The sequence below is a fragment of the Macaca thibetana genome, chromosome 3, assembly GCF_024542745.1.
Source record: "Macaca thibetana thibetana isolate TM-01 chromosome 3, ASM2454274v1, whole genome shotgun sequence".
Lineage (NCBI taxonomy): Eukaryota > Metazoa > Chordata > Mammalia > Primates > Cercopithecidae > Macaca > Macaca thibetana.
The window spans coordinates 17,260,967-17,284,541 of record NC_065580.1 but is presented as its reverse complement, the minus strand read 5'-3'; the positions used below and the strand labels follow the sequence as shown (position 1 = coordinate 17,284,541).

The 23,575-nt window shown below is 39.7% G+C and overlaps 2 protein-coding genes and 1 non-coding gene across 4 annotated transcripts in view; 2 read left to right on the top strand and 1 right to left on the bottom strand.

The window, feature by feature from the left end:
• Positions 1 to 23,575, bottom strand: part of DENND11 (DENN domain containing 11) — an 85,481-nt gene that overhangs the window by 55,035 nt on the left and 6,871 nt on the right. For both annotated transcript variants that reach the window (XM_050782260.1, XM_050782258.1), the window contains exon 2: positions 20,442 to 20,593. In XM_050782260.1, coding sequence (XP_050638217.1) covers positions 20,442 to 20,593 — 152 coding nt within the window. The remainder of the gene's footprint in view (positions 1 to 20,441; positions 20,594 to 23,575) is intronic.
• On the top strand, positions 564 to 23,387 carry WEE2 (WEE2 oocyte meiosis inhibiting kinase). The gene is made up of 12 exons (XM_050782247.1): positions 564 to 1,312; positions 6,328 to 6,524; positions 8,352 to 8,400; positions 11,230 to 11,402; positions 13,098 to 13,219; positions 15,315 to 15,461; positions 16,132 to 16,239; positions 16,377 to 16,462; positions 17,215 to 17,385; positions 19,756 to 19,898; positions 21,959 to 22,101; positions 22,408 to 23,387. Exons 1-12 carry the CDS (start codon positions 971 to 973, stop codon positions 22,431 to 22,433), a joined length of 1,707 nt encoding a protein of 568 aa, XP_050638204.1. The 5' UTR covers positions 564 to 970; the 3' UTR covers positions 22,434 to 23,387.
• LOC126951897 (U1 spliceosomal RNA) lies at positions 20,434 to 20,596 on the top strand. Its single transcript, XR_007724730.1, has one exon. It is a non-coding gene; the product is annotated as a U1 spliceosomal RNA (small nuclear RNA).

Here is a 23,575-nt window from a genome sequence, read left to right as displayed (position 1 = left end):
AGTGTTGGTATTTTTTTGAGATAATGATTTTATTTTCTTTGGCTATATAACTGGAAGAGAAGAGAGACAGCTGGATTGTATAACAGTCGTTTTTTTCTTCAAAGAGTTTTTCATCCTCTTGGGGGCTTCTCTGAGAAAGAAATTAAATAACGTGTACTAAAGATATTAAAGAGCGTTTTACAAAATAAGGCATTTTTGGTAAAAGCCATTGCTGTTTTCCAGTGATCAATATCTGTTTCTATGTGTTGCTGATCTTTCTAGCCTTTCTTTTGTCAGTTTAAATTTTTGTTCAATTCCCTAGAAGCTTTAACTGCTAACAGCTAACAGCTGCAGGAGGGAGATGCCTGAATTAGGGCAGGTGTGTTTGGCACAGAGCTAAGCTGTGTCTCTGTCAGGGATACAAACTCCAGTCAAGATATGTTAGAGGCTGTTTAAGGATCATTATGATAGCCAGGTGATGCTAAATTGTAATTACCTGCTGTTAGCCATTGGGTGGGTGGGGAGAAGAATGGAGGGGAGGGTGATATTTATAAATGGCAGGTGTAAGGAGTGAAAATAATTTGTTTTCAATATGAGCTTATTCCCAAATTGGCTAACGGGTATGTTTAAAGCCAGGCTAAATTAAAGGAATCCAATTTTCTCACTAGTATTTGGTAGCACATGGGTTCAAGGAGACTACGTGTCATATCCAGAAGAGTTCTGTACATGAACTGCACTTAATTGCTCCGAGAGTCACTGGAGCTTTCTTTAATCAGAATGGAAATCAGGATAAGCTGAGGTCTTATAGATTGGTAATACTTAAGGCAGAACATTAACACCATGCCTTGTAGCTGTTAGTTGGTAGAGGGAAATTCAGGCTACCGTCACAAAACCTGCAGGTTAAATTATTTTCTCCTCCCTGCTTCTGTAGGTTCACAGGGTTCCCTTCTGATAGAGTTTTTTGCCTGTGTTGTAAAGCTCTTTGGCTGAGATGGAGGACAAAGATATTGACAAAGAACCAAGACAGAAATTAAACTTTTCCTATTGTGAGGAGACTGAGATTGAAGGGCAGAAGAAAGCACAAGAAAGCAGGGAGGCTTCGAGCCAAACCCCAGAGAAGGGTGAAGTGCAGGATTCAGAGGCAAAGGGTACACCACCTCGGACTCCCCTTAGCAACGTGCAGGAGCTCGACACATCTTGGGAAAAAGACAACGAAAGTCCAGATCAGATTTTGAGGACTCCAGTGTCACATCCTCTCAAATGTCCTGAGACACCAGCCCAAGAAGACAGCAGGAGCAAGCTGCTGCCGGGTGACAGCCCCTCTACTCCCAAAGTAAGTAAGGGGTGGGGGAAAATGGACCCAGGTCGCCAAGCTCCTCTTCCTGTAATTTAGCTGATAGTGACAGTGGATTCATGTGTGTATGACAGTCACTTCCAGGCTGTGGATGTCCTCAATTACATATTTATTGATGAAAATAGAGATTAAAATTACCAGAAAATGGACAGAATTAAATGGTTTGCCAGTTGTCTTTCTCAAAACCATTGGTGCCAGTAACTATTGGCTGTTGGCCACAAACAAATTTTGGGTAGAAAAAAGTTCCTAAAGAATATTGGAACTGGAAGGAATATTGAGATTTAGAGCCCCAGCTGTGCACTTTACATATGAGAAAATGAAGGGCCCAGGACAGAAGCTGTCTCACAGCTCAGCCAATGTTAGAGACAGGACTAGAAACCTGATCTTTTTGGCCTAGTCTGTTCTTTCCATTACGCCAACTGGCTCTATTTTTGTGTGATTATTTACTAATACTTTCTAATATAAGAATGTCCAGATTCACTGTTCGAACACATTCATCTCTCTGCTGCTGCTCCTCCCAGAAGAAACTCCTCTCCCCTCCTTGGTCTCGTGAAATACAGGTTCTATTATATGTCAGCAAAGACGAAACTTGTTGATACTTCTTTATAAGCTGGCAAATAAGCAACAGTCCCTGGTAGCATATTCCTTTATTCTTGTTGTGATTGGTTTCTTGTTGCATCGTTCATGTTATTAAAGCCATAGTTGGGGCAGGGTTACCTCTAATCAACTCTGGTGCCATGATGTGTGAGTGCTAGGATTGGTATTAGCTCTGCTTCCTGCTGGCTCAGCTTGAGGCACTTAAGATCATCATCATAACATCTGTGATCCTGACTGCGGCACAGTTGCTGTCAGCAGGTCTCTTTAGTACCTGCTGGGTGTGGGTACCATGTATACCAGGAAATTCTAAGCTGCTTGTTTGAATTGTAGAAAAACTAATATGCTCTGATGTCTATCTCTGGGTTTTTCAATGGTCACAGCACCAACCAATTAATCACCCATTTACTCTTTGAGAATTCCCTGTAGGTAAGGAGCATATAATACAGTCTCTGCCCTCAAAGAGCTTACGGTCTAGCAAAGAGAAGTTATGCCAATAGACACTATGTGATAAGTGTGGTCAGAACCCGCTGGACACATTCTCAGTGCAGTGATCAGAAAAGACAGGTATCAGAAGGGCAACGAAAGTTGGTCCAGTTTTGATATATGGGGGAGAATGGGCTGAGAGAATGTGGCTTTGAGTAAGAGTACACAGGGAAGAAAACATGACATTCATTTGATCATTCACAGCTTAACTGAACACCTTGATATGTTAGCAGACCCTCTGCTGGCAAAACCCATTCACTGCCTTCAAAAAGAGCCCACAAAATGAATAAAGATTAAATAAATGAAACAATAAAGTTCAAACCATGTGTACTAGAGGAATGGTTGAGCATGATGAGAAGGAATTAGGAATTAAATCTCTCTCAGGGAAGACTTTCCAAAGAAAGTAATGTTTGAACGATGTCTTAAAGGATATTTAGTTAGCCAGGCAAAGAGGGGAATAGGAATTCTAGGCAAAGGGGAAAGCATCTATCAAGTTACAGAGGGTAAGGAGCTACTACACTTGGAAAACAGCGTGTTATTCAGTGTTACAGGAGCCTGTGTGTGAGAGAGCACAAGAGATGAGGCCAGTGTAGGTGGGCAGAAGTTAGATCAAGATTTTAATCCTGAGAGTGTTGAGAGAGCCATTACCATGGTTTTGAGTAGGGGGATTGTTTTGGAAAAATCATGACCTTTGTATGTATGATGGGATGGAGCATGAGAGAGCCTGGAGGTACAGCAGTATTCAGAATAGACCTGTTGAACAGAGAAGAGCCTGGACTGGGACAGACAGTGAAAAATTAAGAGATGACTTGATGGAGGGGTTCAGGGAAAAAGAAAACAATCTGATGACTGAGGTTTCTTGCTTGGTTCAGTAGATGGAATCAAGATAGGTGACACTGAGGAATATACGGGTTTGGAGAAAAGCAGAGACGTGGTATAAAAAGTTGGATAACTGGATCTGGGGCACAAGAAAACAATGAAAATTGGAGATCCATATTTGGATATCTACAGCATTTAGGAAGTAGTTGAAGCCATGGGTGGAGATAAGGTCACATAGCCTGAGTGCCAGAGTAAGGAGAGAAATGGCCCAGTTAGAAATCTTGGATAATGCCAAGGTTTAAGGGAGAGGCAAAGAACAGGGCTTGGGAGCAAAAGTGAAATGCAACTGGGAAAGTACATACTTTATGCAAACATAGTTTGTGTTAGAGGAGAGAGGCTTGGCGGCTGATCATTGTTATGCAGAAGACAAAGCTGATGGGAAAGGAGGATTGGCTTAGTCAGTCTTGTCCGAGGGATTGAACCAGAAATCATGTGAAATTCAGTTCACTGTAAGGACTTCCTGACAGAATCATCTAGAGATAGAAGAGCATGCTTAGGAGGTGTACGCTCCCTGTGGCTAAAAGCATAGAACACTCATTGATGACCACTTGGTAGGAATACTGCAGAAGGGATTTGTTAGTGTGTTTGCCTTGCTACAAAGGAATACCTGAGACTGGGTAGATTATAAAGAAAAAAGGTTTATCTGGCTTACAGTTCTGCAGGCTGTACAGTAAGCATATTGCCCATATCTGCTTCTGGTGAGGGCCTCAGGAAGTTGACAATCATGGCACAAGGTGAGCAGAAACGAGGCAGCTTGTTACATGGTGAGAGAAGAAGTGAGAGAGTGGAAGCAAGACAGGAAGGATTGCTGTCAGGCTCTTTTAAACAACCAGATCTGGCGTGAACTAACAAAATGAGAACTGGTTCATTACCATGAGGATGGCACCAAGGAACCCACCTCTATAATCCAAATGCCACCCACCAGGCCCTATCTCCGGCACTGGGGATTATATTTCAACATGATATCCAAATGGTATCAGGATTCAAGCATCAGGGGACTAATCATATTGACTGGGCCTTTAAAAAATCCAAACATCCCAATAATATCAGGATTCAAGCATCAGGGGGCTAATTGTATTGACTGGGCCTTTAAAATCCTCCTGTGTCCCAAGATACTATGTTTGTGTGTTTGTGGGAGGTTGCCTTCTCTTCTCACCATCTTCATAAGTCAAGTAGCTATCTGCCAAATTTCCCCAATCTCCTTCAATCATCTGTGCTAGAGCTATTCCTCATAGAATTATTTGCCCTCTCTGGAGCACATTTATACTCTCAACCTGTGTCATCTTTCAATAAATTTTCAAATTGCTGTACTTCTAAGCAGAAGTTCTTTCCATATGTCTTGTCCCAAACTATGTTCTTTGAGATTTTGAAAGGATTACTCATAATTCTACTATTCCAGCAATAATGACTATATTAACATAATTAATATCCTTCCCTACATCATAAGTGGTGCTCACAGATTCTCTTGGCCCTCATATTCCCTGACTAGAAAATCTAGTCTTCCCTGATATGAATAATTTTTATCTGAATATTTTCTAGGCCCCTTATATTTTCCTTGATGTGGCAACTAGAACTATGTGCTGCATTCCAGGTGTGGCTACCCACTGTTTCATATGTAATAGATGCATTTTACTTTCCATATGATAATCAGCATTACAAAAAACTAATTCTCAGAATGACTTACAACAAAATTCTAGGTCCATTTTGCAAATCGCACTGATAACTGAGAAATATCATTATAGTTTCGCTTATTTTGAACCAATACTCAGTCTTCATGATAAACACACAGGAAAGCTGTGAGTCTGTCAACAAGGGCTTGTCTGCCCCCTGGATTCTTCAAGCAGCCCTATGAACTCCAAGATATGAGAAACACTTAAGTCTGGCAATGACATCATTTTTCTTCAGTTTTAAAACAAAAAAGGCTAGGTTACTGTGATTTTCCATAGCTTCCTTCATTCCTGCTTATTCAATCATTTCTTTAGTATTTACAATAGGTCCAATATTCATTTTTTGTAGACTCACACTCTTTAATAAATCATGCAATCTGGCTTCTGCTGCTACACTAAAATATCATGCGCAGAGACAATCAGAACTGTAGAAGTCTTTTACAAAGAGCCTCACAGTGCAATGCTTATACTGTGGCCCCTGTGTGTGCTGCCATACTCCTGAAGATCCATAACACAGCTACTCCTCTGGCACCTGACATCAGGTCAGCATTCTGCCTTCGAATTCTTTGGCTTTTCCCTTTGCCCTTCGGTTTCATTCTGGTTAGGTTTAGGCTGATGTTCTCTTCTTGTATCCCGCTTGGAGTGGTAAGTCCTGCACATTTGCCTATTTATTGGTAGCTGGTTGTAGCCACTGCAAAGATCTGAATCTTAAGGGCTTAGAGTACTAATTTTCAATCTAATTACCCCACTTCATGAAGCACTCCTCAGTTAATGCTATATTTTAAGTGAAATTTAAAACTTTTTTTCATGTTTAAATAGTCTATGAAATCTTTTTCTTATAAGGTGATTATTTCTGAAACACTGATGAACTGCTGAATAATGAACTATATATTCCTTAAGATTTAGAATTCACTTCTGTACCACTTGGCATCTAACCCAGCATCTGCTACGTAGTAGGCACCAAACAAATATTTGGATGAATAATTGAGAGGAAGTTAAAGCATAAGCTGTGAGAATATAGTCATTTTTATTTGTCTAAACTTAATGTCTTTGTCTTTAAAAACTGGAGATAGGACTACAACTGGTTTTCATAGCCAGCTGACAGAATTGCCCAGGGGAAGGGTTAGAGTTTGACTAAAGTATAGACTCCTGTGTTGACTTCATGAATCAGAATATCTAGAGGCAGAGACTGGGATTCTGTAGTTTTCATAAGAAGAGCAGTTACAATGCAACTAGTTCGCATGGAACCAGATAATCTCTAAGGCCCCTTCAGCAAAAGCATTCTTCGATTCAAATATTAACTAGCTAACTGATACGGAATGTCTTTACTAACGCTATTATGACTTGTCTTTTGTCATCCTCATTCAGAGCATGCTGAGCCGGTTGGCGATTTCTCCAACAGGGAAGCTTCCCTCCAGGGGCCCTAAGCATTTGAAGCTCACACCTGCTCCCCTGAAGGATGAGATGACCTCATTGGCTCTGGTCAATATTAATCCCTTCACTCCAGAGTCCTATAGAAAATTATTCCTTCAATCTGGTGGCAAGAGGAAAATGCGAGGAGATCTGTAAGTGCTCTATTACTTATGACTTTTGAGAACTGACCCTACTACAGTCAAGCGGTAAGAAGTGAGTGTTAAAGTAAGATTAGGAATGAGAACTCTATCTGAATGAAATGTATATGCTTACATATTCTCCCCTCCCTAGATATCATTGCTGGTTTTACCTGCTTTATCCCAGAGATTCTAACATCTTTCCATTCTGACGTGTACTGAAGATGCTTTCTCTATAAAAGAACAAGACAGAATAAGCAATAGATTTCTGGCTTCTATTAGGAAGTTGAGTGGGCTATGGAATTGCCTTCAAGGGGCCCCCTCTGGTTAATATGAGGCTGGCAGTTGTGGAAGGTGTAGTTCAAACTTCAAAGAGCATGTTGCTGCTTTGAGTCTTGTGTGACTAGTGATGAAAGCTACAGAGCAAGGATTTGAACTTCTCTGTGGGTGATCAAAGATCGGCTGAAGCAAAAAAGCATTGCTTTCAGAGCTGCCAAAGAATAGAAAGCCAAACTGCACTATTCCATAAAGGCCCCTGAATGACAGAAATTGTCCAAATAAGGATTGTGCATATTACTCAGGAACATGACTATGTCTCTTCAAGGCCTTTATAGAATGGAATCACTTCCAAAGTGGGGCAGTCATTTATGTTCATATGTACTCAGCAAAATAAATGGACAGCTAACAATGTAAACTTTGCAGAGTGTTTAATGTGCTATGTCAAGTTGTTTCTTTGGAATCAATGAGTATGTGTTAATCAGTCTTTGACCAGAATAGGTTCTCTCAACACTATCTCCTTCTTACTTAAGTAAACAGCACTTCAGCACAAGTCTACTCACCTACTTTGGTTACCAAGAATTCGATTGGTTTTTAGTTCTTTAGGAGTCTTTGTAAATCATTACACTCTCACTGAAGCCAGGAACAAAGACAGCTGATTTGAAATCTTGGCAATGAAAGTGGTGACACTTTTGTAGTGTCATTTGGTGCTTCTAAGAGTATTTTTCCTTATTTTTATAATTTATAAAACACTTCATAAAGTATTATAATGTGGTACTAAATCACAAATACCAAGCATCGATTTAGTTCCATGAATGTAGAGCCCTCCATTTGCCATTTCTACCTTGTGTTTCTCCAAAAGAAAAACCTATAGCTGGTTGAAATCTTGCTTAAGGATCCAGAATACAAGTGTGTGTGGCAAAGAGGATGTCTGCTGGTCACTTAGCTTATTTAAGAGTAATTGAAAATATCTTATCCCGGGTTATAGCAGATTCTGCCCTACTTGTAGTCTACCTGTGAACTGATTACAAAGCCAGATTCTGGGGGAGGGGTGGGTGTTGGAAGGAGAGTGTGGTGTGGCAGTGAGGAGCAAATGCTTTGGTGTCAGACCTGGCTCCAAGTCCAAGTTCTGCCACTTGCTAATTGTTTGACCTAGAGTTATTTAACCTCTCTCTGTCTTGGTTTCCTAGTTTGTGGATGACGATACCCATTTAACAGTTTCACATATGTTCTGTGCTGTCTTGCTCCAGCACATGCTGTTCTACCTGCTGAAAACCTCACTCTTTTCCCTTTCCTAGTTCCTACTCATTCCCAGAATCTTGGCTTATATGTTCTCCCTTCTGGGAAAGCTTTTTACTCTTGAAATAATTGAGTGCTGTCCATGGTATCCTTGCTATCTTATCCTGTTCTAGGTTCTTGTATTGAAATGTCCTGGTTATCCCTGCCTCCACATTTAAACCAAAGAGAAAATGATTGTCTTATTTACTCTTACATCCCTAGAACCTAGCATAGTTCAGGCTCAATAAATATTAATTATATATTGTTAAACTTTTTCTTTTCTTTAAGTGAGGAAGCTGGTCCAGAGGAAGGCAAGGGAGGAGGACTACCTGCCAAGGTAAGCGTGGTTCTTTGGCCCAGCTGCCACAACATAGGCAGTTTATCTTATTCTCTCTCTCCTTCCCCTCCCCTTCTCCCTCTCTCTCCTCCCTCCTCCCTTCTTCCCTACCCTCCCTTTTCTCCTCCCTCACCCTCCCCTTCTTGCCTTTGTCCGGCACACTCCCTCCCCTTCTTCTACCCTCTCCTTCTGGCCTGCTCCTTCTGCCCTCTCTTCCCCATCTCCCCTCCTCCCCTCCTTTCTCCTACTTTCCTTCTCTCCTCCCCTCCCCACCCCACCCCACCTCACACTCTAGCTTTGTAAATGTGCTTTGCAGCTGAATTTATCTGGACCCTACTCAGGGTCTATGTTCTCCACGAGTTGTAACTTTGCCAGGCAGTGTCTGATATGTATATGCTGAATCATTACTTTAGAGTATTTTAAAATTAAGTATTTCTGCTTCTATCTTTAATCTGGAGAAAAATTCTACACTCATGGGGTAGAGAAGTGGAGGGAAAATTAAGATATTTTTGGTCTCAAAATAGAAAAAGAGAATTGGAAAAAAATGGCATAGAGCCAGAGATTTATATGTAAATTTTTAGCTTTTAAATGTATTAATATTTGATTTTATAATATTCACAACCTTTGATCTATCCCTCATTTGATAATCTAACCTAAAAAAAATACTGTAAATATTATCCTCAGAGATGCTGATTGTAATAGCAAAACAGGGGGGAGACCAAATGCCTTATAATAGAAAAATGGCTAAGCTGATTACAGTTTTAATGTAATATTGTTAATTTAATGCTCAGTGGAGTATTAAATTGCCATTAAGATGTTTATAATACCTTGAAAACATGTGTATGTTCAAGGTTCAGAGTGAAAAGACTCAAAGTTTTATATCCTGAATGACCATAACTACCTATTGCACATTAATCACAGGGAGAATGAAATGCAGCTATAACCACTGCTATTTCAACATTTTTGGAAGGTGGAAATTTAATATTTGTTTTTCCTTTAAATTTCTAAAGTTTTCTGAAGCAAGTTTTATTTGCATAAATAAATATGTTAATATGTTAAAAATGTTAGCACTTGGCTATTGTAGACATCATAGAAAAGAAGGCCACTGGCACAGTCTTTCCTTCATATGCAAATGTTTCTGACTTAGGACTTCATTATTTTACTCTTGGATTTTATTCCTCACTTACTTTATAATTTATCTCTTGATTTCAGATAGAAATTCTAATGTTTATTGAACATTAAATAAGTGCAAAGCATTGTATTTAGTTAGACCCTTTAAGGAAAAAAATCTGCTCAAACAGAAGTTAAAACCTTTGAAATTTCAAAACAATCTATACATAAATAAGAAGCTATGAGATATGTGTATTTGTGTATATGTGTATGTACATATGTGCAATGTGAATATACATATGCGTGTATATATTTAAAATCTAGAAGGGGTTAGTAAATACTTCTATGAAATAGGACTTGGGTAGGAAGAGATTGTATATTAAGATAATTTTAGGCTAAAGAAGTAAACAACTTAATGCTATCAAGGCAGGAGAACAGAGTTCATGTGTAAGGGGGCAGGGTGGGAGGGGAGTGGTCAGGGATAGATGCAGATGGTACACTGGCTTCGTTGGTATCTAGGGGGAGGGTAGTCAAGTAGTGAGTGTGCAGTTGGTAGAAGGTCTTGAGGCTTTCTTATCAGGAGTTTGAATTTCTCATGGGAAACAATTAGGTATCTGTGATTCTATGGTATCATTTTGCAAAAATAACTCTTACTATTAGAAGAGTTGAAGAGAGGGCTGGTAGCTGTAGCAAATCCAAACAAGAAGGGAACAGAGCTTGAGACTGGCTAAGGGTAATGAAAATTAGAGATCTTGCTGATGAAAGTGATTGGAATTAGATGTTGAAAATGAGGAAGTAGTAAAACTCAAGATTTTTCAAACTCATAAAGTTGGAGAAAAATTCTTCAGGATTGGGACACTGAGAAAAGGTGACTTTGGAAGATAAATCAGTTTGGATTTAGACTGATATAAATTTATGGAGATTTTTTGGTCATAATAGTTTAATCAGAATTTACTATGTACTTGACACTATCCTAAGGTACGTGTTATGTGTACTATATGTAATACTGTATATTATCATGTAATATTTAAAAGAACCCTGAAGAGTAGTTGCCATGATCTTCATCTCACAGATGGAAAAACTGAAAGGAGTTCAGATTGACCTGGGGTTATTTACTAGCTGGGCAATGAGTGATGTTGCTAGTTAGCCAGTAGTGGGAGTGGTTGCTAGACCTGAACACATAGTCTGAACTAACTAAAATTGTCAAAGTTTGACGATTTTGACAAGATCATTTCTACAGGCTGGTTTTTTGGGAAAAGAAACAGAAAACAAGTATGCTTATTCAGCTTGAGATGGAAACATTAGCATTCCGACTTTGAGACACGTAAAGAAGAGGGGTCTTTCATTTCTTTTAATTTGCTCCACCCAGGTCCCAGTTATTTTTTGAACTAAGGACAGTAGCTCTGGGTGTGAGAAGTTGTGTCCCCTTAGGAACATGTAGAAAAGAACAGTATGCCCAGATAGAGAAAAGAATATTGAAAAATAAGTGAGAATTGTCAGTATAGGGTTGTACAGAAGGTTACAAAGAAAACAAAGAAAATAGTCAGCAATTGGGCAGATTCTTGCTACCATGAATATTGACACAGGTAGAATTCATTGCAATCACCTCAAAAGTGTTTTTGAAAACTTGGAGCAATTTAGGACTGTAATACTGTTTAATTTTATTGCTTTACAACATGTTAGAATTACTCTAATTTCCTTTTTATTAAAATACTTTAGAGATGTGTTTTAAGAGAAACCAACATGGCTTCCCGCTACGAAAAAGAATTCTTGGAGGTGGAAAAAATTGGTGTTGGCGAATTTGGTACAGTCTACAAGTGCATTAAGAGGCTAGATGGATGTGTTTACGCAATAAAGCGCTCTATGAAAACTTTTGCAGAATTATCAAATGAGTGAGTACCTTTGAAACGCACTAAAAGTATAAACTTAGATTTGGAGAGCTGTTTCTTGTCAAATTATTTTGAATTTATAGCATCGATGTTGTTAAAAATCATTTGTATTTTAAAATCACCCCACATTACATGTTGTCTCATATTCATAACCTTTCTGAGTTTTCCAGCTCAGAGATGTTACTTCCTAAAATATAACATGATCATTTTAGATCATGATGCTTTTCTTTATTCTTTAATTTTTATTTATTTATTTTTTTCTGTGATGGAGTCTCGGTCTGTCACCAGGCTAGAGTGCAGTGGTGCAATCTTGGCTCACAGCAATCTCCACCTCCCGGGATCAAGCAATTCTCCTGCGTCAGCCTCCTGAGTAGCTGGGACTACAGGCATGCACCACCACACCTGGCTAATTTTTGTATTTTTAGTAGAGATGGGGTTTCACCATGTTGGCCAGGATGGTCTTGATCTCTTGATCTCGTGATCTGCCCGCCTTGGCCTCCCAAAGTGCTGGGATTACAGGTGTGAGCACCTGGCTGATCATGATGTGTTTGTGTTTTTTTGTTTTTGTTGCTTTTGTTCTTGTGGCTTTTACTTTCCACTGCTGTTCTTTCTGACTAAAAAAAAAAAAAAAAAAAAAAAAAAAGAATAGATTTGTGGAATTGTCCTCTGGTGTCTGTTTCATTTATCAGAAATATTACCAAATAGAAAGTTATTATAAACTCACTGGTTTATCTTTACTTTATGTTAACAATGAATTCAATAGTAAAGTTTCAGAGACTGCATGCAAGGGAAAATAAGTTTGATTCCCAGAACTGTTCAAAAGTTTTTCCTTAATAACAAGGAAAATACATATTTTCAGATTCAGCCAATGCTTTTTATGAACTGTGAGGATATACTTAACACGCAGAATCTAGAATTACAGGTTTTAGAATTCTTTTTTTTTTTTTGAGATGGAATCTAGCTCTGCTGCCCAGGCTGGAATGCAGTGGCACCATCGTGGCTCACTGTAACCTTTGCCTCCCAGGTTCAAGTGATTCTCCTGCCTTAGTCTCCCAAGTAGCTGGGACTACAGGCATGTGCCACCACACCTGGCTAGTTCCTCATTTTTATGAGATTTGTCAAATACTCTATTTTGCTTAATTTGTGTTGGGATTTTCTATTCCATAAGGAATATCTCTCCCCAAGGCTGTTCCTGAGAGTATGTCATATTGGCTGAGGTTAACACTGACTCTAATGACTGCCTGGCCTTTATAGAGATGAATCGAAGGCCCTTTACAATATCCACAATCTGGTGTACAGTGGCCTTCTCGTTAAGCCCATTAAAATGTTTTGATTGTGACAGGATGAAATGAAGACCTGACGCGCATCTGCCATTGAGGCATAACCACTTAAAGCTCCTCTTTACATATGCCATGTTAAAATCAAAACACAATGGACTTTGGCACCAGGCTGACCAAGGTTCTGCTCTTAAGTCTACTATTACCAGTTCGATTTTGGGCCACTTACTTTCGAGAGCCTTCATCCTTTCCACTGTATATTACCAAATGATTATTAAGATTCAGTGAGATAAAATAGCAAGCAGTGTGCTTTCAATAAATATTCTGCCATTGCTAATAAAGCCTCATAGTTTTAAGAAACATTTTTGTGTACATTATGTTGATTGGTGTCTTTATTCCTCAATGTTTTTCTGTCTCATAGGAATTTGGCTTTGCATGAAGTTTATGCGCATGCAGTGCTTGGGCATCACCCCCATGTGGTACGTTACTATTCCTCATGGGCAGAAGATGACCACATGATCATTCAGAATGAATACTGCAATGGTAAGTAGTATATAGATGAATATCTACGAAGAAGGAGATGAACTTTATAAGCCTTTAGAAATAAACTTTCCCTCCTCCTCATAGTTTATGCCACAGATAGCAGACATACCTAAAAAGTCTGTACTATATATTATAGTCTTGCTTGGAAGCACAGAGCTTCTATACCTCTTAAAGGGGTCCTCGACTTATTCTTTCTTTCCCTTCTGTTGTCAGGATAATCATTCATTTCAGAAAATATTTATTCCATGTTAGACCTTGGGCAAGTGAAGATGAGTTAGATGTGCTCCCTCCCCTTAAGCAACATTCAGGCTGGTAGAGAAACCAGAGCTTTGGTGGCTGCAGCCTTCCTCCTTGTTGGCAGTACCTCATGACCTCACCTACAAACTTTGTCTTGGAGGGACTTCTTTTTTTTTTTTTTTTTTTTTTTTTGAGATGGAGTTTTGCTCTTGTTGCCTAGGCTGGAGTGCAATGGTGCGATCTCGGCTCACCGCAACCTCCACCTCCTGAGTTCAAGCGATTCTCCTGCCTCAGTCTCCCGAGTAGCTAGGATTACAGACACCTGCCACCACGCCTGGCTAATTTTTTGTATTTTTTTTTTTAGTAGAGATGGTGTTTCTCCATGTTGGTCAGGCTGGTCTTGAACTCCCAACCTCAGGTGATCCACCTGCCTCAGCCTCCCAAAGTGCTGGGATTACAGGTGTGAGCCACCGCACCTAGCCGAGTGACTTCATTTTTAACAAGCTCCCAAACACTCTCTTTCCTTACTTATTCTTTCTAATTAATAAGTCACATATAGCGTATAAATTCTAAGAAGACTCTTAATAAAAAACTTTATTGTAGCCCTCCTTGTGTTTCTGAAAGGAGTTGAATTTTTCTCCCTTCTGAACTTACATGTCATGCTAAAATAATTCTTTAAATTCAATTTTACACAGAATGCATTTAAATATGAATTCCCTCAAATTCCATGACTATCTCAGAGCTTAATGAGTGGAGCTATGGTCTTTGTAACTGCCAGTTAGAGCTAGGTCTCTATAATTTGAAGAACCTGCCAATGAACACTAATTAATAGTGTTCAGAGGCGGGCACAATGGCTCACGCCTGTAATCCCAGCAGTTTTGGAGGCTGAGGTGGGCAGATCATGAGGTCAGGAGTTAGAGACCAGCCTGGCCAAATATAGTGAAACCCCGTGTCTACTAAAAATACAAAAATTAGCCGGGTGTGGTGGCATGCACCTTTAGTCCCAGCTACTGGGGAGGCTGAGGCAGGAGAATTGCTCGCACCCGGGAGGCGGAGGTTGCAGTGAGCCAAGACCATGCCATTGCACTCCAGCCTGGGTGACAGAGTGAAACTCTGTCTCAAAAAAAAAAAAAAAAAAGGTGTTCAGAAGCATTCTAATACCTTAGAATCAAGATCAGATAGTTATATGAATCCAGGCCTTTTATTTAATTGAGAACAATAAATCGAGTACAGTTGATGTACCAATACTGTGGCTCAAATAAGATTTAGGTTTATATGCAGCTTTTATATTTTCCTTGGGTTGGCAGTCATTAAATATTCTTATTTTATGATCTATTTCTAATGAAATTAGACTTAGACTCAATTAAATTATAAAATAACTGATGGCCTATAACAACTAGCCCGACACTGACATGGAGCTAATCATTGACACCAATAGTAGCTATATGACTATGCCTGATCTTCTAGTTAATAATTAGGTAAAACTTTTAAAATGTTAGCTGGTACATGCTTGAATCAATGGGGCCATATACTGGATACCTGAGATACTAGCATTTTCTTTTCCTCTTTGAAAGCCTGGTAATTCTCCTTTCCAACATGTCTGTGGTATAGATGGGGCAGATATTATGCTTTGCACTGACACAGAATTAATCTATTTGTTGGACTGAAGCCATTCATGAGGAATGTATTCATTATAGTACTATGCCATTTTATACAAGGCACTTGGGCATTTGGGGCTTTGGTATCTGCAGGAGGTCCTGGAACTAATCCCCTGAGGATATGGGAGGCCAATTGTATTTACTGTGCTTTCATCTGTAAAACTCGTACTGTGGGGCTATTCTCCATTGTTCTTTCCCAGGTGGGAGTTTGCAAGCTGCTATATCTGAAAACACTAAATCTGGCAATCATTTTGAAGAGCCAAAACTCAAGGACATCCTTCTACAGATTTCCCTTGGACTTAAGTACATCCACAACTCTGGCATGGTACACCTGGACATCAAACCTAGTCAGTGTGATTCCCTTCTGCCACTTCTACCATATTTTGTTCTTTCTATGCTATCATCAAAATCTAGGTCTGTATGTCTAACAAGTGTCAAAGACAGTGTTTGCTGGCAAGAACCCCTTTCTTCCATTTGTGTCCCTTTAAAAAATCAGTTAAATAGCTTTAACCATTCTCTCCTAGGCCCAACGGACATAGAGAAAAAAAAAGACTCTTACCCATATATAGTAAGGCCAAAAAGGTAAAATTAGGTATTTAATTTACTACAAAGTCAAGTGACAGCATATCAGCTACATTCTGATTGTGTTTATGACTAGGGCCATACTCATTCTAACTCTGCACTGATTAAGGAGAAATGAGTATCGCTCATTAATGTGAAACCCAAGGACAAGTTCTTACTATTTTTTTATTTTGGGGACAATAGTACTTTGATGCCAGCCCCTTCAGAGAATGGAGAATATATGAGGTCAGTTCAACTTAAATAGGTATGATCAATCACTAGCTCTTCAGAAGTGATGTGAGATTTCATAGAAAAAAAGAAACCTTAGTAGTCTTGCTATGTCCACACAAAAGAAGAAAGGAGAGAAGCTGAATTGTCAAATACAGAAAAGAATCTTTGAGATGAAAAAGCTTAGAAATCATTGCTTACATCTATCCTGTGATTTTTTTTTTTCAGGTAATATCTTCATTTGTCACAAGATGCAAAGTGACTCCCCTGGAGTCATAGAAGAAGTTGAAAATGAAGCTGATTGGTTTCTCTCTGCTGATGTGATATATAAAATCGGTTAGTCTGCCTTAGACCCTTAGCAATTACTATTATCCTATAAAATTTATACTGATGACTCAATTTATTCCAGTTTTAAGACATGCTTTTAAAGCTCTTTTTTTCTATTTTATTTCCTTTTTCCTATCTTTTTTTAGGTGACCTGGGCCATGCAACATCAATAAATGAACCCAAAGTGGAAGAAGGAGATAGTCGCTTCCTGGCTAATGAGATTTTACAAGAGGTATAGATTAGGAAAATAGAGGGTATTTTATAATCCGTTGAACCTTTGACTCTCAAATGGAGGATCTCAGTGCAAAAAATTAAAACTGTATATTTATCATTATAGTACCTTTCTTCCCATTCAGAATGGAGACCAAAGATAGGAGAGAAACTCTTCCAAAAAAGTGAGGAAAGCTGGCTCAATTAAGGATGAATCAATATTCAGACTTTTCTTTCTAAATGCCCTTTACTGTTTCCAGATATTTCTTAGACTTCCTAACCTCATGGATTGCCTGCTAAGAAGGAAGCCTTTTCCTCAAGCCCATATTGGTCCAGTCCATCTTTATCATGCCATTATCGTTCTGATAGCACCACCAGTTTCGGTTATTGAAATGACGTTTAGTCATTGCCCATCTTCTCCAATGTCTGTTGAGTCAGGCCTAGGGAGGATATAACTTCTTCCTGGGTGATAATCAGGTGAAAATGAGTATTTCCTTCCTGTGATCAGCCAAGTTATGTAGCAAGCCTTTCTGAGCCTGACAGCAAAATGGCAGTAAGTTTCTGCCTTGGACTCCGCAGGGCACAGCAGTGATAATCAGGTAGATTTATGTTCTCTCTTCTCTAGAACTCACTGACTACAGTGAATGTACCTTTGACCATCATATCTGTTTAGACCTTATATGCACTCGAATGAACCTTTCCTACCAGTTGTATTTTAATCTAGACTCACTGTGCTTGGCATAATAACTGGCCTTACTGTTTTCTGTTTTGAAGGATTACCGGCACCTTCCCAAAGCAGACATATTTGCCTTGGGATTAACAATCGCAGTGGCTGCAGGAGCAGAGTCATTACCCACCAATGGTACTCCATGGCACCATATCCGCAAGGGTAACTTTCCAGATGTTCCTCAGGAGCTCTCAGAAAGCTTTTCCAGTCTGCTCAAGGTGATCTCTCTTACGAGATGGACAGAAGATGCAATATCTATTTTTTTTTTTAATGCAATGGCAAGTAGTTGGGCAAAGAAAAATGGAGATGCTGGTAGTGTCACTAACAGAAAAAGGAATCTGACTAGAAGTCCAGAAAAAATAAGGGGCGGGGCCAGGCACAGTGGCTCATGCCTGTAATCTCAGCACTTTGGGAGGCTGAGGCAGGTGGATCACGAGGTCAGAAAGTGAGACCATCCTGGCTAACACGGTGAAACCCCATCTCTACTAAAAATACAAAAAATTAGCTGGGTGTGGTGGCAGGTGCCTGTAGTCCCAGCTACTTGGGTGGCTGAGGCAGGAGAATGACTTGAACCTGGAGCTTGCAGTGAGACAAGATCGTGCCACTGCATTCCAGCCTGGGTGACAGAGCGAGACTATCTCAGAAAAAAAAAAAAAAAAAAATGGGGGGTGGTGAGATGGATGGAGAATTTCTTAAGGAAACTGAGAGGATATTGTAAAATCTTTCATGCTTAGTTTAAAAGTCCTGTTACAAACATTTTTTTCATTTGCCCTTTCTAACAACGCTGTAAGGTAGGCAGGTGGCATGTTATCCTGCAGTTGAGGAAACCATGGCTCAGAGCAGCTCCTTGACACCTGTAGTGACAATGAATTACGGGCTAACTCCACAATCAAATCTGGTCCTTTAGCTCCTACTTCAGGGTTTTAACTTTTGTTAGTGATAACAGTGATAGTACTAAAAGAATGAATTTCTATTATATGTAAGAAGGTATAAGACTACTTTATTGCTAATTGATAATACCAATTATTTGAACTATTAGAAAAAAGGCATGATGTCAATTCAAAAATCTGTTTTACTTGTACTTAATGACATCTGAGTAGTGTGGGGACAAGAAAAGGAAGATACTATGTTGAAATAGACACAAAAAGCTTATATTATCAAGCTTAATCATGTCAAGAAAAATGTATATATGACTTTAAATCATGTCTTAAGGAACAGGATTGGTTAGGATTCCCAAAACAGCCTTAGAAATATCTATTTCCTTGGAGATTAGATTTTTTTGGGTGGGAGAGGACAGGGTCTCACTCTGTTACCTAGACTGGAGTGCAGTGGCACAATCATAGCTTACTGCAGCCTTGAACTCCTGGGCTCGAGCAATCCTCCTGCCTCAGCTTCCTGAGTAGCCAGACTACAGGTGTGGAAGATTCACAGTTTACCTGCAAACTTCAAATGTATTTACAAGTCTGTCCTTCTTCCTGACTTCTTTTGCTTTCCTGAAAGGAGACAAACTCTTCCTCCTTCCTTTTGCTCAGTCTAATCACCTAATTCCATGTGTAAACCACTTTTGCATTTAGTTGATATTTCAGTACATAAATGCTGGCCCTGTACTGGACAATACATATATTAATTTGTTAAATTCTAAAAATAGTCCAAGAAGGTAAATATAATTATCCCAAATTTCAGGTAAGGGAAATGGAGCTTCAGCAAAATTTATAAAACAAATGGTGGAGTTGGCTCAGAATTTTGTTCAGTGTTTTCTTCATTATATGACAGTGTCAGTTGCTGTATATAATTATGTATTTTCTACTATATTCAAATCATGATAGGTTAGACATCTTCTACCTTAAAATAAATGCTTTAGGAATACTGTCATGTTGGGTTATTGATATTAAGTGAAAAAGCAACATGATGTGGTAGAAAGTAAACTGGAGTAAGAGTTGGGCACACTGGGTTTTGGTCTTGGCTATTCCATAATTTGGATAATTTTTATCAAGGGTCTTAGTTTTTTCTGCTTTAAAACTAAGGCAATAGACTAGTTAGCCAGCCAGTTCCAAAATATGATTAAAGACAAATCAGGCCGGGCGCGGTGGCTCACGCCTGTAATCCCAGCACTTTGGGAGGCCGAGGTGGGCGGATCACGAGGTCAGGAGATCGAGACCATCCTGGCTAACACAGTGAAACCCCGTCTCTACTAAAAAATACAAAAAACTAGCCGGGCGAGGCGGCGGGCGCCTGTAGTCCCAGCTACTCGGGAGGCTGAGGCTGGAGAATGGCATAAACCCAGGAGGTGGAGCTTGCAGTGAGCTGAGATCCGGCCGCTGCACTCCAGCCTGGGTGACAGAGCGAGACTCCGTCTCAAAAAAAAAGAAAAAAAGAAAAGACAAAGATGCGGACAACTGGTGCTACCAGACATGGACGATCCTCCTGCCCAAGGTGGAGCTCAGTTTTCATTTCTTCCCTCTGCACAAAGCCAGAAGCAAGGTCTTACAAAATCCACCAGGAGACGCTGGGTTGGAGGTGGCTTCAGCGAGAAGATTTTTCCCAATAGTGAAGCTTCTATTTATTTCCTCTTGGTCCTATATCATCAGAACATGATCCACCCTGATGCTGAACAGAGACCTTCTGCAGCAGCTCTGGCCAGAAATAGAGTTCTCCGGCCTTGCCTGGGAAAAACAGAGGAGCTCCAACAGCAGCTGAATTTAGAAAAGTTCAAAACTGCCACACTGGAAAGGTATATTATTGGATGATGGGAGTCAAAAAAGAACCTGAGCACTACTCACAACGGTATGACTAGTCTACTGTGTCTTCTCTGTGGATTCAAGTATAAATATATTCACCATTATAATACATAGGTCCCTGCCCATAAGGACACTGGCAGCATGCGGCTCTTTGTAGCATTGGGCTGGGAGGCTCTGTGATTAGGTTGCTTGAGAGAGAAATTTCCAGTTAATGAAAACAAGGGAAGCAAGAGGGAGGAATATAAGGAAATACCAGTAAAGAAAACAGGATTCTAAGTGACAGCGGGTATCTTAGTAACTGGTTGGTGATCGCCTAATATAAGATAACCGCAGGTAAGATGGGTAAGACCTATTTTAGAAACCCCTTAAATTTCAGGGGCAGGCAGGTAGACATACTGTCCTGGTACACATTTAGAGGAAGGATTATTTTTCTAGGCAAAGAAAACAATCTGTTCTCCTGCTCATGTAGGCTTGTATTCATGCATATATTTACTTGTTAATCCATTCCTTCAATAAATGGGAATGCGAATACTTACCTGGTAGGGAGGATACCATGATCATGAAGGCGGTTTTCCCAGGGTGAGACTCATCGACTGACTCCGGATGTGCTGACCCCTGTGATGTCCCCAAAGGTGGAAAACTTGACTGCATAAGTGGTGGTAGTGGGGGACTGTGTTCATGCTTTCCCCTGAAAAATGAAAAAAAAAAAAAAAAAGGAATTCAATGGGGTGGGGTTGGAGATGAGCAGTGTTCTGAAGGCATTTTCGAGTAATTATTACATGTTCTGTACACTGCTGAAAATACAAAAGAAAATGAAAAATTGTCCCTAAAATAAGCTTAGAAGTCCAACTTCTCTTGGATATACAATCATCCATCTTGGAAAGATTAGCTTTGAAGCATCCCTAACCTGATTTCTTAGTATTAATAACAACTTGTAGAGACTCTTGGCCTTTAGTCAGGTAAATCTTCCTAATAAGCCACTTAATATGTTTCTGTTCTCGTTTTGAATTCCATTGTCCCAGCTAATAAAGTATAAAGTACTATATTACATATGTGATTCACAAGAATATAAGTACCACTTAAGGTGTGGTGTATACATTCTAGAAAGTCAGCTATGGAGACACAGGTGACTATCATCAGCCAGTACAAGTGATGGGCACCCATCATAGAGATGGGGCAGACAGCATCTTGAAATTCTCTAGACCAGGGGTCCCCAAGCCCTGCGCCATGAACCAGTACCAGTCGGGCCTGTTAGGAACCGGGCTGCACAGCAGGAGGTGAGCAGTGGGTGAGTGAGCACTACCGTCTGAGCTCTGCCTCCCATCAGATCAGTGGCAGCATTAAATTCTTATAGCACAAACCCAATTGTGAACTGTGCATGTGAGGGATCTAGGTTGTGCACTCCTTCCAAGAATCTAATACCTGATGATCTGAGGTGAACTGTTTCATCCTGAAACCGTCTCCTCCCCTGATGCCCCATCCATGGAAAAACTGTCTTCCTTGAAATCAGTCCCTGATTCCAAAAAGGTTGGGGACTGCTGGTCTAGACCAAGTGTTGGAAAACTTGTTCCGTGAAGGGCTAGACAGTAAATGTTTTATGCTTTGTGGGCCATATGCTTTTTGCTGTGATGATTTCAACTCTGCTGTTACAGTGTAAAAACAGCCATTGACAACATATAAATGAGTGGCTATGTTCCAATAAGACTTTATAAGTACAGGTTATGGGCCAGATTTGACTCAGAAGTTGTGTTTTGTTGACCCTGGTACCTGTCATATGTAGCCTGAAGAGCTGTTCACTTAATTTAAAACATTTTAAAGATCATTTATACTCCAATCAGCAGAGTCTGGGGAGCTAAACCTACCATGTTGTATGACATGCATATGTCAACCATTTTTTATGACAACCATAGTAACTGAATTTCCTATTCTGTACATAGCTCAGGCTTTTTTTCTGTAAATACTGAAAAAGAAAAACATTTATATATTAGTTTTGATCATATATATCTCTGATTGGAGATCAAGTAGTCTTTGCTTTTTCCCCCTTGCACTTCAGGGAACTGAGAGAAGCCCAGCAGGCCCAGTCACCCCAGGGAGATATCCATCATGACGACACTGGGGTCTCTGGGACCCACACAGGACCAAGAAGCACAAAACGCCTGGTGGGAGGAAAGAGTGCAAGGTCTTCAAGCTTTACCTGTGAGTAATCTTCCCCTTAAGAACTCATTTTGCACCAGCCAACCTTTTACTGTAGAACCTCTGGAAATAGATACCAGCTGTCCCAACCTTCCTCTTATAAAATGAAAAAATTAGCCAACTTGAACGCCCAAGGATTTCAAAAGCCACTACTAATTTACCATTTTATAGCCAAGATCCTAAAGCTATTAAGGCTTTGTATTAGCAATGGTCCCAGATACAGTAATTGGAAGCCATTTCTCCTCTATTGTTATATTCCTAATGCCACTGATCAATAACTTATTTACTTCTCACACTTTTGATGAACAGCAGGAGAGCGTGAGCCTCTGCACTGAAGGAAGAAAAGGAAACAGCCCTTGGTTTGGCCTATGGATTAAGAGGTTGCTGTTGCTGATTCCTCACGAAGGATCCCAGGGACTCATTGTACATAGAAAGGAATAGAATTTAGTTTAGAGTTGAAGTCACAGCTTACAGGAAATGTGCCTGGATTTTCCACAGTGCTTCCCAGGTTATATGATGCTGTTCCTAAGAGAAAATTCCCAGCTTCTTGAGGAAGTGGGTCTCCTAATGTATACCCTTTCTGATATTGTATTTATTAAATAAATGGCTTCACCATTATGTGAGGTGGGTAAAAGTTAGACTGTATGCAACTTGGACATCTCTGAGCTGGCTGTTAACTTGCAGGACAAAAATGCTGTGGGGAGGGGCTTCAGGGAAAACTTGATGTGCCTGTGGTTGTTCTCCATCTATTTGCCCTGCCTCTCTTCTGGCTGTTCTGGTTGGTTTGATATTCCGGGTCTCACCAATTTCTCATGATTTTTATGAGAATTTGGCTTTGTTTCCTGTTTTTTAAGATCATATTTTATCTAAATCCTTTTTCTATACACATTTTAAAAGGAATAGAATACTGTATTTTAAATAAAGGGTTTTATCTTGTCCAAAGCCTAATTACAGGTAAAATATCCTTTGTAAAATGTAACTAACAAAGAACAAGAAATTTATGTTGGAGAACATTTTATGAATAAAAGGGTAAGAGAATTCAGTGGGTCAGTAGTAACAGGTCTTGGTGGCAAGTGTTAGCTTCACAGATCCAACAGTTAATAATGGTCAGGCTTTGCTAGAAAATTATGTTGGTCATAAATGTATTTGATAAGCTCTGTTTGTGTCATCTTAGTGAATGCAACCTGTTGATGATAATGGCTTTTTTGCTGCTTGATTTTCTTCTTTCCCCCTCATTTTTAAAAGCTAATTAAGTTTTTTTAATTGAATAAACCCTAATACTATTCTTTGTTCTGCTTTGGAGTAGCAATTCTTTCCATGCAATTAAGTGTGGTGGTGGTCTTCCTATAGCCCATTGCCATTTTTCTTTACTAGGCTCTATTCAAAATTATAAAATGGGGTTAGTTTATCTCTTGCCACCTCCCGCTGAACAACACACACACACCAGGCCATGTCCCTTGTAGTATAGTACAAGGTC